The 16,419-nt window shown below is 43.1% G+C and overlaps 2 protein-coding genes and 1 long non-coding RNA gene across 4 annotated transcripts; 2 read left to right on the forward strand and 1 right to left on the reverse strand.

Annotated features, from left to right (window-relative positions):
- Window positions 1–1,835: 1,835 nt before the first annotated feature.
- LOC139340947 (cytochrome c oxidase subunit 5B, mitochondrial-like) lies at window positions 1,836–3,259 on the forward strand. The gene is made up of 4 exons (XM_070977104.1): window positions 1,836–2,090; window positions 2,686–2,756; window positions 2,830–2,929; window positions 3,019–3,259. The coding sequence occupies exons 1-4, from the start codon at window positions 1,994–1,996 to the stop codon at window positions 3,129–3,131; spliced, it is 381 nt and encodes a 126-aa protein (XP_070833205.1). The 5' UTR covers window positions 1,836–1,993; the 3' UTR covers window positions 3,132–3,259.
- A 161-nt stretch (window positions 3,260–3,420) lies between these two features.
- Window positions 3,421–12,739, reverse strand: herc4 (HECT and RLD domain containing E3 ubiquitin protein ligase 4). Of its 2 annotated transcripts, XM_070977103.1 has the most exons (23): window positions 12,154–12,739; window positions 11,911–12,070; window positions 11,604–11,680; window positions 11,280–11,501; window positions 11,106–11,201; window positions 10,115–10,241; window positions 9,782–9,936; window positions 9,039–9,115; window positions 8,579–8,703; window positions 8,395–8,454; window positions 7,958–8,069; window positions 7,682–7,871; window positions 7,389–7,561; window positions 7,188–7,307; window positions 6,998–7,096; window positions 6,666–6,833; window positions 6,275–6,418; window positions 6,018–6,184; window positions 5,748–5,814; window positions 5,560–5,642; window positions 4,947–5,130; window positions 4,556–4,658; window positions 3,421–4,450 (listed from the first exon to the last, which is right to left on the reverse strand). In XM_070977103.1, the coding sequence occupies exons 1-23, from the start codon at window positions 12,377–12,379 to the stop codon at window positions 4,242–4,244; spliced, it is 3,144 nt and encodes a 1,047-aa protein (XP_070833204.1). In that variant the 5' UTR covers window positions 12,380–12,739; the 3' UTR covers window positions 3,421–4,241. The 2 variants fall into 2 exon arrangements, 1 of the variants encoding a protein (XP_070833204.1); XR_011602972.1 differs by lacking the exons at window positions 3,421–4,450; window positions 4,556–4,658; window positions 4,947–5,130 and having other exon boundaries at window positions 5,608–5,642; window positions 5,967–6,184.
- Window positions 12,740–15,376: 2,637 nt separating this feature from the next.
- Window positions 15,377–16,383, forward strand: LOC139341359 (uncharacterized). Its single transcript, XR_011603000.1, has 4 exons — window positions 15,377–15,482; window positions 15,618–15,671; window positions 15,814–15,867; window positions 15,945–16,383. It is a non-coding gene; the product is annotated as an uncharacterized lncRNA (long non-coding RNA).
- The last annotated feature ends 36 nt before the right edge of the window (window positions 16,384–16,419 follow it).

Consider the following 16,419-nt stretch of genomic DNA (forward strand, 5'->3'; position numbering starts at 1 on the left):
CAGACTGAGTAAGAAAGAAACAAGCATAACTCCCAGTAATGGCTTCATCAATAGTCAGAAAACAGTAATATGTCTTATAGATGAGTTAAGAGGTGTAGCTAGTGGATATGTCTCTCAACAGCATAACTTTATTTTTCTTCATTGTTCAGGAAGAACAGTTGAGTAAATGCGTGTATGTACACATTATGGATGTTGGGACACGTGAAAACAGAGGCGCGCACACACACACACACGCATAAACATTTTCTGTGTTTTAATCAGCTTTTCCTTATTTAACTCCCCAATCCTGATTCCTCTCCCTGGAAAGTTTTGTCGTGCAGCGCCCTCAGGTGGTGGAGAACTGCTAGGACATGCTGAGGGAGTGCAGCTCCTCCAGAAAAGCATCACCACTGTCAACGAGAGTCTCCCTGACTGAATTTAGTGTCATCAACAGGAGAGATGTATGCAGAATGGCTATTTCTCTCATATAAATACATTATTTATTTCCATACTGGATTAGATATACTAGATTTTTTCATATTGTATAAAGCACATCACGGTCACATTAAGTTGTTGGGCCCCCAAGAGTAAAGTTGGCTACCTGGCTCCGGACTGATCACCTCCTGACCTCTCTGCATGCTGACCTGCTGCCTCTGATGAGGCCAATATAAGGTAAAAGGCTAAAGCTCAGAAACTGACATTATGAGAAGGAGCATCTTTACAAAGCAAATGGAGCCACAACATTAGGCACTAATACAAAATATATTACAAAATAACACTTCAAAGCTCTTATTAGCATTGTAACAGAGAAGCACAGCTTTCAAAGATAAGTTATTTAAAACGAAGCATTTCTCTTTGAAATAAGGTTTCTTCATGGAGGGAGCTGTAAACAAACAAACAAACAAACAAACAAAAAAAAGTACTAACACTTATCAGCTTCGACGCTGCAGCCATCTGAGCGTGCTTCCGGATGACGTCACGTGGGACACCTGAAAACCGCTGTGAGTGTAGAGCTCCACCGCCGGGTGCGGTGGCGCGTGCCTGTAATCCAAGTCACTGGGAGGCTGAGGCTGGCGGATCGTTTGAGCTCAGGGGCTCTGAGCTGCAGTGGGCTATGTCGAGCGGGCGTCCGCACTAAGTTCGGTATCGATATGGTGCTCCTGGGGGAGCCCGGGAGTACCAGGTCGCCTAAGGAGGGGTGCACCGGCCCAGGTCGGACACGGAGCAGGTCAAAGCCCCCGTGCCGCTCAGTAGTGGGATCGCGCCTGTGAATAGGCGCTGCAGCGCAGCCTGAGTAATACAGCGGGACTCAGTCTTTTTACTCTCTTTATGCTGTTCAGCAAACAGCCGTGACATCACACACTGTCAACAACATGTCTGGCCGTGTTCCAGCAGCTTCAACACCGCGGATCAGTTTTCATATTCCAATGAAGGAGCTTCAGAAAGCGGCTGTGTTCGTGTGTGCAGCACTGCCTCCACCTGGAGGAGAGCAGCAACGAGCATCAGTTTGGTTTTCCATTTAAGCTACTTTTCTCAGTGATGCCTCTTTCTGCGGACACATGCAAGTACAACAGCTAAATAAATAAAAGATTATTCTGGTATTCTTTCCACATTTAACAGTAAATGTAACATCACACTGTTAAGTTTTTTGTAATGATAGTTTTATCCGTTATCCTGCACTACAACGAAGTACATTTGCGTAAGTACTGTATTTCAGTCATTTTTGAGGTACTTACCTTTACCTTTTACCTAACTTTTAACCTTCCACGTGACAAAATTTAGCATGTAGTGGTTAGGACTGATTTAATGACATTATTTTCATCATATCTTACCAGCAACAGAGTTTTACCAGTATTTACCACCTGTGTCTCGTGCCGCCTCTGCTCATTGCTCAGCGCAGCCCCGTGTCCACTGTCATTGGTCCGACCGCCTGTCACTCATCCGGTTGTCGGGGTCATTTCAGTCCAACTCGCAGTGTATCAGGTCGTTCTCAGTATCTGCAAGTGTGTGTAATATGGCGGGACGTCTTCTTCTCCGAACTTGTACAGTATTACAGCTGAGGAGCAATGTGGTGGCCAGACCGTTACACCGTACCATGGCCACAGTGAGAGGTAAGAGAGTTTATAACCGACGAACTTCAGACTTCACACCGTGTGTCAGACCCACTGACTGCGGGAGAAATGCAGCTGTCCTCGGCCGTAGGAAGTCGGTTTAGGGAGCTGGACTGCTCGTCAGGTGGAATAACGGCGATGTTTGAGATGATGGCGCAGTTTGTTTGCTAAAATGCTGCATCAGACACGAAGTCTGTAACGTGATGGCAGTTAGAAAATTGTTACCACTGATGGTTTATATCGCAGAGATGATAAATAACACAACTTTTTGACACGTTACATTAAGTCGCGGCACTTTAACGTGTTTGTGTTCATTTGTGTACCACCGACTGTAACTGCGGTCCTCATAAATGTGACTACGACGTTTGAATCAAATAATGAAGGTCATTTGGACTTCAACTCTTGGAAAGGCCTTTGGTAGACCCACCTCCTCTGGCAGCCGTCTGTTGGTGTGGTGCCAGGATCCTGATAGGGGGCAGGAGCAGGGTGGTGTGGGTGGCGTTCAAGCAGACTGACTGTCATGTACATGCAGGACTCTGAAGGTGATTTATGGTCGAAGATGAATAATTTGCCCCTCTGCCATATCATTTTACAGGAATACCAACAGATGATGAACAAGCCACCGGACTGGAGCGACATGCCCTGCAGGGCTTCAAACATGGAAAGGTAGGCTACCACACACACCAGCGTACAGCGCTTATACCTTACACGTACACCCTTCTTCAACCTCCCATTGCAGGATCCCTACAGTATTCTGAAGCCCAGGGAACATGCTGGCTCTAAGGAGGACCCTCACATTGTGCCATGCATTGGAACCAAGAGGCTGGTGGGCTGTCTTTGTAAGTGATGTTCATTAAAGGCAAAATCCAGTGGTCTGTATCAACGTGTCTGTTACAAACCAGGTGTGCCATCATGTCACTCTCTGCAGGTGAGGAGGACAACACTGCTGTTGTGTGGTTTTGGCTTCATGAGGGAGATGCCCAGCGCTGTCCCTCCTGTGGTTCCCACTATAAGCTGGTCCACCACGAGCTACCACATTGAACCCAAACTCAACACAAGCTCTGCACAAACGAGACATCCCAGACATGTCTCCTTCATGGCCATATACTCCAATGCAAAATATCATTTAACATGTACAGTTTATCATTAAAATGTCAACCTGAACTGTCTTGATAGGAATCTGTTGTCGTTTTGTTTTGTTTTTTTAAATTAGGGAGCAGATGAACATTATGCTGCAACAAAAGGTAACACTCATCATGTCTGCATGAAGACAGTACTTAAAAAAGGCCTTTAACAACACAACAGTGTTCTATCCCCAAAATAACTCCAATTTATTTCAGTGACTGCACTTTGTTTTTATTTGTGGATTGTTTATGGCTTACAGCCAAGAAAACTCCCTCCCAGCTTCACACTGCTCTCAATCAAACTTTACAACAGAACGGGTGTCAAACATAAAGAGAGTTAGTTTACACTGCCTGGGCTCAAACATGAAATGCACAGGGGGTGAACACATCATCATTAACTCCTGTAAAATACAGTGGAATCATCACAGTAGCCATGCAGCAACTACCACCACAGTGCAGCTTAAAATGTTACACTCTTATTGAGACCCTGTCAGAGGCGCTGATTGTAAAATCTGATCATTTCAAGGACAGCGTTTGCATTACATTTGGATTATATTTTGAGGTGTTTCTGATATATTTTTTCACCAGTATAGACAGAAACATCTCACTATTACGTCAAACTATAAGCTTCAGAAAGCTAATGCTACTGCACTTCATTATATTTTACAGGTGTTCATGTTGCTGTATGCATGCCCTGTGCTGTATATTCCAGTAGTTTGCTTCATCATACTTGTCATATCCAAACATGAATAAAAGCATATCCACAAGAGCAATATCAAATGTAAATCAACTTGTAATAGGGCATCAAATACTACGATGGCATGGGAAAAAAGCAGGAAAATCAAAGTCAAGATTTAAGTGAAAGACTAAACATCCGACTCTTACTCATTTCTAGTGTCATGTGGCTCCTCTTTCCACCCGGTGTTCAGCTCTTACAACAGGATCCAAGTCTGCAAAGCTTAACGCTTGGGAATGTGGTTGTCATCCAATGTCTGAACACAAGAGTTTGAGGCATTTCTGTTTGTTTTCAGGCAAGATTAAAGCCTTGATTGTGATCTATGGCCTGTATAAGCTTCTCACGGAGTGTTTCTAGACTTGTGTACTTGGGCAGGTCCAGCAGGTTGAAGCAGGTGTGAGCAACAGGTAAGTAATGCTCCCCTCCACCGGTGGGTTGGATCACCAGCTTCAGGCTTTTCATGCCCAAGATGGGTATGCGGTCGCTTCCTGTGAGGAACACTGCAGAGATGAGACATAGTTTTACTTCTTCTGCTGACCATAAAACGCAAGTAAATTCATCTCTGATCTTTTTGAAACAGGTCAGGCATGGTGGACAACACGTACACAGAAACTGCTTTTTCTTCTCTAAAGGAAGATCGTGGAACACCTCCCAGAAGAGCTTGATGGTGGCATGGTCAGCCCAGTACTCCCCTTTGTATTCAGTACTCTGAAGGGTGGAGACAAAAGTTGTGGCATTCAAAATTACTCAGAGTTTGACAAATTCTGATTAGAAATATCTGTTTTCTTTAACAATCATGTAAAAATGAGAGAATTTTAGAAAATATCTAGAATGTTTTTATATGCAGCTAAGAGTGGATTCATCTCATCTACTTCTACATACGTCCTTTCAGTCATGTTCTGTGATGCTGGTTTCATAAAAAATCCAGAAAAAGAAAAGTCCAAAAATGAGTTGCCGAAACGACACTCTTCCATGAATCACTCTTTGAAAGCACACCTTTTGGAGCTCCATCCAGTCGTAGGTGGTGTTGCCAATGACCATGGCTTGCAGTTCATTTGGCTGGAACAGCTCAAGAACTTTTCCACCGCACACCTTGTGGAAGCCTGCATAGAAGCACTCAAACAGCGGGGCCACTGATGTGTTGAAAACATAGTCTACATATGCATTGACAAATTCCTGCCTAGAGGAAGAAAAAACGAATTAATGTAAAGGTAACGTGATTTCTGGAAACATGTTCAGTGTAAAATCCAGTGAAGAGACAGTAATATGACCATCAGGCAAACAATAAGGAGCTGGCTTAAAACAATTTACTTCACTTTCTTAAAAGACTCATTTGACATTCTGGGAAATGTCCAGATATCTGAAAACAGGTAGTATTTACACTTCAATCTTTGAGCAGATTAAAGAGATGACACCGATTACAGTACTTTTGGTCAGAGCCAGGCCAGTTCTTTCCCCGTCTTTATGCTAAGCTAAGCTAACTGGCTGCTGGCTCCAGCTGGTATTGATCTTCAGGCAGCAAAGCAAATGAGCGCATTTCCAAAAATGTCAAACCATTCCTTTAAACAACATCTGCTGCAGGTTAACAGGACGACCGCGAACATTTCACCTGTTTGATTTGTTGACATTGATATCTTCACCATTAGGTATTAGTTCCAAGACCTCTGTGGCGCCGTAGTTTTCCTCTGTGATCTGAAAATACAGAGATTAGACTTTGTTAAAACGACAAACAGAAGTCACAGCTGTCTCTTTCACACCTCACGCACCACACACAGCATTGTTTGACAATCGTCTTACTGTGAAGTTCAAGCAGAAGATCTCCTCAAGGTCATCTTCTGTGTAGTCCAGTAACTGCTGCAGACTCCTGGTTTAAGAGGAGACAGAAACAGGTGGAGTTTACAACATTATTTTCTTAACACCTGCGACATCTTTCAGTTAGCTCTCTGTCTGGTAATAACTGCAACATGAAAGGATTCAATTGTAGATGCAGTTAAGAAAATACCAAGGCAAACTGACATTCATAAACATGTTAAATGGGAACCTCAGATGACTGTTCCTTGATCTGACCTTCCCACATCTGGCATTAGCTCTTTAAGGTCATCTAGCGTTGGCTTCCTCTTCAGAAGCTTCTTGTAGAGGGCCACGGGGAAGTGGAGCTCCACGATAGTGAGGTTGTAGATGGCCAGACCGCAGATGACCCCGATGAGGTTGAACAAGTCAATGTCCTCAAAGGTCTGCAAGTGACAGTCAGCGATGGTCATCAGACGTTTTGTAGCAGGCAGACTCAGTGTGCATCATACAACGGCGGAGCAAACAGCAAGCACCTTGTTTGAAAACCAGATGAGCCTGGACTCCTCGTAGTAGCGAAACATCCCGTATTTTGGATCTAGCAGCTCTTTCATGATGAGGAGGAAGAACTCCTTCCTCACGCCTCCCGCGTCGACGGCCTCCTCTCCTACGAAAATCACCTGAACAGCAGCAGTACCGTTTGTGTTCATCTTATTAGCGTCACAGGTTTCTAATTAAACTGTATACAGTTTACTCGCAGCTACATATTTGATAAATCCACTCGATCTATCCTTGACAGATAATTCACTGTTCAGTTAAAAACATAAGGCCTTTAATTAGACAAGCTGTCACTATGAGCAAAGCCTTTCACAAACACCTTACTTGATCCACTGTTCATACAAAAATATTAATTACAGCTGCTTTTACCTTGAGCGGTTTCTTGTAGTCAACATTCTTCGACTTCCTGAGGACTTCCATCGTGTCTCCAACGATATTTTCCCTCCTGACGATGAGGATGAGGCACGGGTTGACCGATTCCACTGCGGGCAGGAACATGGAGCTGAAGTTCTGCATCTGTGCCTGGTCCACAGCCATCTAGTCATATAACACGGAAAGAATGAACGATGTGTTTCAAAGATACAACAGTGCAGCTGCTGTGATCCCAAATCGTGTGACCTTTCCAGGGAGTGAACCCGATCGAATAGAGGGAACAAGCAACAAACAGAGAGACCTTCACTAAGTGATGCACTGCATGTTACCTGCATCTGTATGACAGCATCGGTCTGAAGCAGTGTGGTCTTTGCTTGGGCATCAAATACAAAGGGATACCTGCACAGAGTCACCACACCATCATGACCCTGAGGACACAGAGGCATAAACAATGAGTTCATATAGACGGTGGACCGTAGACGAATGTAACAAAGTGAATCATGGGAACAGCAGCCTCACCAGCGGATACATCTGCCTCTGAATCCACGTGACGTAGTCATTTCTGATGTCTATCAGGTCATCCAACTCATGGATGTAGAATTTATCATACTGAATGATGTGTCCCGCTCTCTCGCTCACCTGAGGCGACAGGAAAATGGACGTTATCAGCCGCTCTTCGATGTAGTGTCTGAAGCACTGTACGACAAATTCATTTCTCACCGCGTGCAAGATCTCCAGGAGTCGGAGGGACGTGTCCAGGAAACAGGTGAAAATCCTCTGCTCCACTGCGGGGATGCCCACCTTATGCATCTGAAGCAGATACACCACCACCTCCTTGTACAGCTCCACCAGCCGCTGGAAGACTCTGGGCTCAAACGCAGACCACCAGTTTCCTGACGCAACAACATCAAACATATGGAGAAAAAAAAGATGGACATAAAAAAAAAAAAACCATCAGAGAAAATATTGCATCATGTGAGGCACGAAGCGGGAAAAGGCATCCTCCAGCCTACCTAGCACCTTCAGCGGAGCCTCTTTAAGGCTGATAAGCGATTTGGCGAATGGGATGGTGATCGTCACGTAATTGTGTCGTTCGCTGAAGAGAGGGCATTCTGGGAGAGTGAGGTAGAGTCTCAGCGCTTCAATGTCTGGAGGAGAGTTACTTAGTCTGGGAAGCAGGTTCTTCTCCAGACTGGCAGCAATCTGAGGGACACAGAGGAAAACAGACGAGTGCAACAACGACGACACACAGATATGATGCTCCATGAGACTCCGTTGTGACCACTGACCTGCTGAGACATCTCAGGGTGATCCTGTTGGACCACTCTGTGAAACAGGAGGCGAGCCATGTTCATATCCACCCCTGAACATTTGCTGCTGGTACTGTAGTGATCTGGGTGACTGCGTAAAAGAGACAGACAATGAATGTGAGTACACCGTGTATGCAGCAAGAAGAAATCAAGCAAGCAGAGCCCAATCTGGGACCAGGTCTGATGCTTCGAGGTTACTAAAAGGTGCTCAGGATGTCGCCATTTTGACATTCAGTTGTTAATAATGTGTGAATAAGACATATGAAAGCAGTGAAGCTAACACCTTTGATTTGGTAATAATGAATTGAGACTTTGGGGCCAGATTGCAGATAATTCAATATTCCTTTATTCGTCCCTCGAGGGGAAATTCCGAAATTTCGAAAGATAAATATGGATTTAAATTGAAATGCCATTACCTCGTTGACAGAAAAGATCCGTTGAGGCAGCTTGCTGAAGAGAACACGAGGTCAATCTCACTAGAGGAATCATAAAAGGCAAGTAATTAGCGCAAGCAAATCTCCATCAAGAACTTGTCCTAAAACCAGCCACGACAGCGATAACATGCGCTCAGTCGAGGATCTTGGGCAGAGAGGACTTTACTTAGACACTTCTTGTGGGAGTCGTCCCGGTGAGTGATTCAACCATTTCTGTATGATGTTCTCGTTTAAGGTGCAAATCTTTCTGTGGGAATCTTGTATCCTCACATCATCTGTGTTCTGGAGCGTCTACAACAAGAACAAAAAATGAGAGTTAAAAAAAGGATTCAATGAAAAGCACGAACTCATGGGAACTAAAGTTAAGGAGAGGGAAAAATGAAGACATCATGGCTCTAAATGTGCCTACATGGTATTGATTTCGTCCATGTAGCAGCTTGAACCATTTCAGGTTGTCAAAAAAAAGTCCTTTGCACCTCTGTCACCGAATCAGGGGCTGACAAATCATTTTATCACCAGGTAAGAGACACAACTCTTGTGATTTAATGAAAATTTGGAAGCATCTCGAAGAAACCTCAGCGACAGGCCTCGGTATGTCAGAGGGCTTTTTGTTAATGAAAACTCACATTGGCAGTGTAATAGTGAGCAAAGCTCTGGTCTCCTCCAGCGTAAATCCTCTTGACACAACAGCCCTGCTCCAAGTCTGCAATGTAGTGAAAGCAGGAAATAAGTGCGTGGAGAGATGAAGAGTTTGGAATGACCTGAGTATGCACAGAGGGAAGAACATGCCATGAATAAAGCTCCACGAGTACACTTTCCGTGAGCGTGATCCTACTTCTTCAAATTCAACAACCAACCCTGTAGCTTTTGCAGCTTTCAGCTTCAACCAAACCTGCTCCAATGAGACACTCACTCTGTCATAAGAGTCTGATAACCTCGCTGTCATAACGAATCGTTGTTGCTGTGAGTTTTGCCGTTTCGCTCTTCCTTCAACTCAGCACTCCAGACTCACTTTTCCACTGGTAGCACTGGTGCAAGCAATTTCCTCCTTTGGTCGCAGCAGCATGATTTGACTGCACCCTGTTTTTTATGACTGCGTTGATTTTATGATGTCTTGATACACTGATGCCTGTTATTAACTATATCTTATCCTTGAGAGCTTTGAAAGGCACCTTTATACAAAATTAATTGTTATTATAGCTGTCAGTGTATTCCCATGTTTCTCTCAGATTGGGCCACTCTCATGACTGGCACCGCGTAACTCGTGTTTATCTCACACACACTCACGCAAAATGTTTGCATGTCTGTCTGAAGCCCTACTGCTAGTCCTCAGAAAATATTTGGTACAGCTTTATTTACTGCGTCTCACCTGTATCTGTTGGAGTATTGCAGTCTATGAAGGGACCTTTGATAGGGGCGGGGCTTTTTCTGTTGCAAGTGGAGCGAGTACCAAGCTGCCCGTTACCACCAAGCCCAAACGAGTACATCTTTCCAGAGGAGGGCGTGAAGGCCAACGTGTGCTGCCTTATAACGGCATTGACATTGAAAACTGTTTAGTTTCACGACATTTCAATAAAATTCATTTCTATCCTTTTCTTTTAGAACAGCTACTCAGTGACATTGATGTCAGTACAGGAAAAAAATGCAGTCTGTGTTCCATGCTTGAGATAAAATGTGGAAAAATGTATACGGTCCATTTTACCTTCCACATGAAATCTGGGTGACTACATTTCCCATGAGCTCAAACACTTTCCTCGGGTTGATTTCATGGTTTGTGGAGTTGTGACCGAGCTGTCCGTATCCTCCTGCTCCGAATGTAAACACACCTCCTTCCTGTAAAATCAGCAACACCAGTCGTTCTCAAGCACAAGAGCACTGCACGGCCAAACCGTGAGCAGCCACCAGCAAACTGTCCCATCACGAGGTGCGTTTCAACATGCAAGTCTTAAAGTATAACTAGGATCTTAAATTTCAAGATGCCCATCACTCATACTCATTATTGCAGCAGTACTTAGCAGCTGAATGTCTGAGATATGGGGGCATTTGTAAGAAAAGACTAAGCTGGATGTTAAGGCGATCACTTGGTTCAACACTGACCTCCTGCACTTTCCATAATTCTGCCAAACAAAAACAAAGAAGATGCTGCAACATGATATCAAGTTGCACTAAAACATTAAAAAGTAGTGAGAAAAGAAGCAGTAATGTCAGATCTTATCAATATTACAGTCTGTAATAATTTGGCTCTGGAGCCTGTTTGACAGCGGCTGTCAGTACCAGGTGTCTGCACTGTGCCTGAGGGTGGCGTTAGTCGTTTGAGGAGGCTTAGTAAACTCACACTTCAGTGGCCCCCGAGCTCGCTGGGATGCTTGTGGAACTGTAATGCTGCATCGTTGAAGGCTCGTACTATGGAGATTTGTTTACATTTCACCTTTATTTATACAGATAACACGGTCTCATTCTGACAAGAGCCCTGATGAAATTTGGTGGCCACAGTAAACAGTAAAGTACTGCATGTCATCAGAAATATTAGGAATGACGGTCTGAAGTATAAAAACAAGGCCAAGTCAAGGCCAAGGCCTAATTCACAACCACTAATCACACACCACTTTGATTTAAGGTAACCAGATTCAAACCAAGGTCTTCCACACAGAACATGAACATGCAGATTTATTAAAGACCCAAAGGTTAGTGACTTAACTTGGTCAGTGCAGCTGTGTGATCCTCTCCACAGGAGATGTAAATCACTCTCTGCGACCTAAGGGACTTCAGCAGGGCGGGGAAAGGCCGATCTAAAAAAGACCTTCTGACAATTAGTCTGAGTTGAGGGCTTCAATGCTCACAAACACTTTCGTGTTCTGACCACCCACCATTGCTGTCATTGAGACCCAGCTGACCAAACTTGTTGCGCCCCCAACCAAACACGGCTCCTGAGAGAGTGAGGGCGAAGCTGTGAGCACCACCCGCTGATATCTGGGCAAAAGGAATACCCTGCAGAGACTGAATGATTTGGGGCGTGGAAATGCTCTGTCCGTTCATGCCCAGGCCGAGCTGTCCATATCGATTCTGGCCCCAGGAGAAGACCTGGCCTCCTGTGAGGAGAAACAGAGAGAGCGCTGAACGGCTTGACTCACGAGGAAAATATAATAAGCTGAATGAAAAACGTGCATTACGCTGCCACAAACCAACCTCACCTCTTGAAAGTGCATGGGAATGCCAGTGCCCACAGGCTACCTGAGCAATTTGTACATCTGACAAACTCTTGATGTTTCTGTTTTACGGGGGGAACATCACGACATTTGAGTTTATACAGAAATTAACACATTTCATTACATGTGCACTAGAATTGAATCAAGACAGTTACTTTGATAGACAACGAACAGATGATGATACATTAAGACGCTGCATTTACTGCACGTTTCTTCGCATAAGAAAGGATGAGCATGCAGCACATCATGCAGAACAGCATGCAAATCAGTGTCAACACATTGCTGAATTTACCGAGGCACACGAACACATTCTTCAAAGTTATTTAGGCCCAGCTGTCCATCTGAGCCCAGACCCCATGAGAAAACCTGTCCTTTGTCGTTCAGGGCGAGTGTGTGGGACTCCCCGCATGACACTGCCACAATGATCTGTGCATCCAGTGCCACAACCTGTTCTGAGAGGACACAGAGAGAAACGCTTTATGTGATGAGTGGTTACCTGTGATCATTAACAAAAAATGTAAAAAAAAACACCAACCTGGTTTCTTTCTGGACTTCTCATGTCCCAGCTGCCCTAGATCATTGCAGCCACAGGTGTACACTGTCCCATCCTCCAGCAGAAAGGCTGTGTGTCTGTGGCCACACCCCACATCACACACTTTCTTTCCGTGGAAGAATCCACATTTTCGTGGTTCAACCACAATCTCTTCATCAATCCCACCCAAGCCTAACTGCCCGTAGGAAGCATTTCCCCAGCACAGCATTGTGGCTCTCCCCTTTGGCTACACACGCCAGTAGGATCCCCGTCCCTGTGAAAACGACAGACACACCTCGGCTAATAAAACCTTTCAGAACACATTCAGAGATCCATAGTTTGGGTTTAAGATGCACTTCAACTGCTATCGCCTAGCAAGGTAGCCAAACAACGTGATAGCTAAATAACATTACTAATGCTACACAGAATAAACGCAGACGTACGGTTATCTTAATTATTGTACTCAGGATTTAGCATAGCCTAATACAAATACTATGAACTTGTGGCTGGCCGGGTAACATGTAAACAGATTAGCCAAGTACGCTACAGTTAAATAAACGGTGGCTGAAATAGGTTAGCTAAAATCATCAAATAAAGCGACTTCCGTTTTGGGCGTCGGGAATTCCAAATTAAAACACACGTCTGAACATATTTTAATACAAGAGATGCTACTATTGTATTTAACCGTATTTATCCCTTAACTAATAGTTCAAAATACGACCCCTGTCATAAAAATAACAAGTGTCATGTTTCTTCTGACAGTTGCATGAATAACTGAAACGGAAGTGCTATTCTCGTTGTGAATGGAAGACGCAGATAAAGACAGCTAGCCTACCTCTTGACAGGACCATGATGATTAACTCACAACCGAGACAGATCTGTCATGACTGCACAACTTAGCGAAGTTAAATTTGCCGTTACTTAGTGTTAACGTAATGGTATTATACTTAGCAATGACGGGTAACGATTCAAGGAAACAATTGTTAGAAACGCGTTAGACACGTGGCGACATTAATAAATAATAACTTAGCTTTTCACGAAGTGCTGTAATTTTAGCAAGATAACGTTAGATCATTATGTAGTTCGTTAGTCATTTAGTGAGTTGACTGCACAGCTAAAAACAGCAGCTTACAGATCTGTCACTCTTCCACAGTTTACAGAAGCAGTTAACATGTTACAACATGTGTAAGGATTTATACGTTGAAGCCAAATAGCAGATCTTACCAAACCCGCCAGACTTGACAGGTACTGTCTTCCAGTGTTTTGCTCACTAGCTGGTCCGACTGTTAAAAACGAACACATCGGCTCATTTTCGGTATGTAATACCAAAAGCCAACTGTCAGCTAACGCTTATAGTAGAATCTTCTACCCAGTCCCTCTACTCCAGTTCTCTATCAACATCTGCGGTACGGTGCTGCTGAGGAAAGCTGTCGAGTTATCTGTTCTACACACTGGATGTCAGGTTTTTCTTTTAGAAATAAAACTCGTTTTGTAGTAGTATAACGGTCAGGCGTCCAAAACAATGCAACTATGCATTTTAGTTTCACTACATACTGACAATAGTATCAGGGCAATTTGAACACCTTATTTATAAAGTGTAGAGTGAATGCTGCCACACCCTCTGAGCAACGTGCTGAAGTGTAAAAGTGGTGACCTTTAATTTGAAGGCATACTAATTTAACCGGAAGTCTTCTTGCTTGTACATACACTGTATTTTTTGGAGGTAAAATATGTCGCGATGCATCTACAATGTTCTAGATGGCACATTCACGCGCATGCGTGTCTCAGCAGCTATATATGTGCACAGACAGACTACGGAATGCACAAAACACCGCCACCCCCAATCACGTGCACCACCGTTTTATGTATATATGTGGAAGCATAGTTTACACATTATGTCCATATAACCATGTACATGGTCGTGTGTTACTAAAAGAAAAGGGGAAAGTGTACGTACACTAACTTGGCATGGTCCTCAGAACTCACATTGCCATCAGTCATCTGTAAAAGAAAAATGTAAATACCCAGAAAATGAAATGAAATAAAGTATAACAGGCCTATGGAAAACTATGCTACAGGCAGCATAAGAATATATTCCAATATATATAGCTATATTTATAGACACCACAGAGTTGTAAAAGAGCAGTGAAGTTCATTATACTATAAGGAATACTATAATTCAAATGTATGAGATGATATCAGTGCTTTGCAATATTAATATTGTATAAAAAATAACAATTATTTTTACTGTATTAACATTTTATTGATCTTATGTAATGCTGGGTCTGCTGGGAGGATCTGGAACTAAGGACTATCCAGAGGAGTATTTCTTTGGTGATACCACAGGACAGCATTAAAAACAGCTTTACCCCCCTCTGGTGGGGATGATGAGTAAAACTAATAGTGTAGTATGACTCCTGCCACATTATCACTAGGTGATTCACAGTGCTGGAAAAAGGTATTCCCACCCTTAAAAAAACAACAACTATTAATAATACTGTAATATTGAAATATAGCCCTGGGGTACAGTATCATTAAACATATAATTGTATAGTTTATCAAGGTATTAAGGTATAAATATAGTACATTACTGAAGTATGAACATTAAGCAGCACTTTAATGTTGTAGCAGCCTGAGGTGGAGCTACATTTCAGTACATTTTACACTGCTGGGTAGTTTTATAGTCTATTTTATAGTCTCATCATACTGTGTGAGAAAAACCTAATCTCCACAGTAAATACAGCTGTCAGATAAATGCAACGGAGCAAAAGCAGCCTCCAACATTACTTAGTACCTCAAAACTGTGCTCACTCAAACTGTACTGTTTAAATTTACTTTGTTGCATTCAACTTGTGGTGTTTCATAATACTTGTATGGGCAGCCACTGTACAAATTGCTTTAGTGGGGCCAGTTTCATAAGTATATTAGTAAATATATATAGTATGTATTTCAGTGCTACATCACCGTATGAGATCATGGCAGTCATACTTCTCTTTTGTTATTTGCAGGTGACAGTGAGATACAGTCTAAACTGGAAACTACGTAATCACTGAAAGGCTATGATAGCCCTCTTTCCATAACAACAGCCCATTTTACGCAGACAGTTACGTAAGAGACATTGGTCTGGTGATTAACCTCTTTCAGGTGTAGTGCTTCTTGAAATGCAGTGTATCCTGTATGGCTGGTTCTTCATGGGTGTTTTCTCTTGTGACTTATGCACTGGGGTCTGATGTCTCAGAGCAGGAGGAACTTATTTTTCCTGACAGTGAGTTACAAATCAGAGCACAGGCAGGACAGAACCAAGAGATATACACATGTTGCACTTGGTGGGAGTAAGTAAAAACCTCTCTCTTTATTATTTAACTTTCTTTCAGCTATGAGAATACATCAGTGTGCACTAATCAAAGTTTCTGTCTAATGAGGACTGTGGCCGACTACTCACTGGTGTTTTATCTTAACACGCTCAGATCATTGTTGGCCTCCTCTTCATCATAATGTGCTTTTCAAAAGGACTTAAAGAGGTGAGTAAACCTTCACAGTGTTTCTCTTGTGCATGATGGATGTAGTTTGGATAAAGAATAGGACACAAATCAGCCGTTAAAAGACAGAAACAAACAAAGTGACCAATGTAATGAGATGAAGTAATGTTATTATCTTTGACAGGGGAATAAACCTCAAAAACCTCAACCTCCCGAATCAGCTGCCAACACCAAGAAGGTGAGTAATCATCCAAAGTTAAATCCTGTAATCGCGAGTGATAATTGAGATGAAAAATGTCACATTCATCTCTTCAGCAGAAGGATCTGAGTGAAGAGGATGTGCATTTATTGGCCAGGATCCTTTCAGCTGGATTGGTGGATGCAGATCCAAACTATCTCCACCACCTTAAAGGCTACAGAGATTTGCATGGTGGATGAGCTCTTTCACAAAAAAAAAAAAAAGATCCCAGGAATTAATGGACAAACCACAGCTGATCCTGGATATATCATTGGATTTATGATGGCATCAAATTAAGGCTCTTCAGCATCGTGTTTTGGATTACTAAACTATTCTTCCAACCCCTTCAGACGTTCCAATTAAAGGAAAAGTATGCACTTTATTCAGGTCAAAGATGGAACTGGTAATGAATTAGGAGCAATGGTGCTAAATATGGATGTGCTCATCTTGATGGTGGATCCTGACTGCTATATCTATTGCCTAACTTTGTCATTTGAAATCTGTGACTGTGAAAAAGAGCCTCTGATACATTACATCCAACACCCACCTCTT

The sequence above is a fragment of the Chaetodon trifascialis genome, chromosome 13, assembly GCF_039877785.1.
Source record: "Chaetodon trifascialis isolate fChaTrf1 chromosome 13, fChaTrf1.hap1, whole genome shotgun sequence".
NCBI lineage: Eukaryota > Metazoa > Chordata > Actinopteri > Chaetodontiformes > Chaetodontidae > Chaetodon > Chaetodon trifascialis.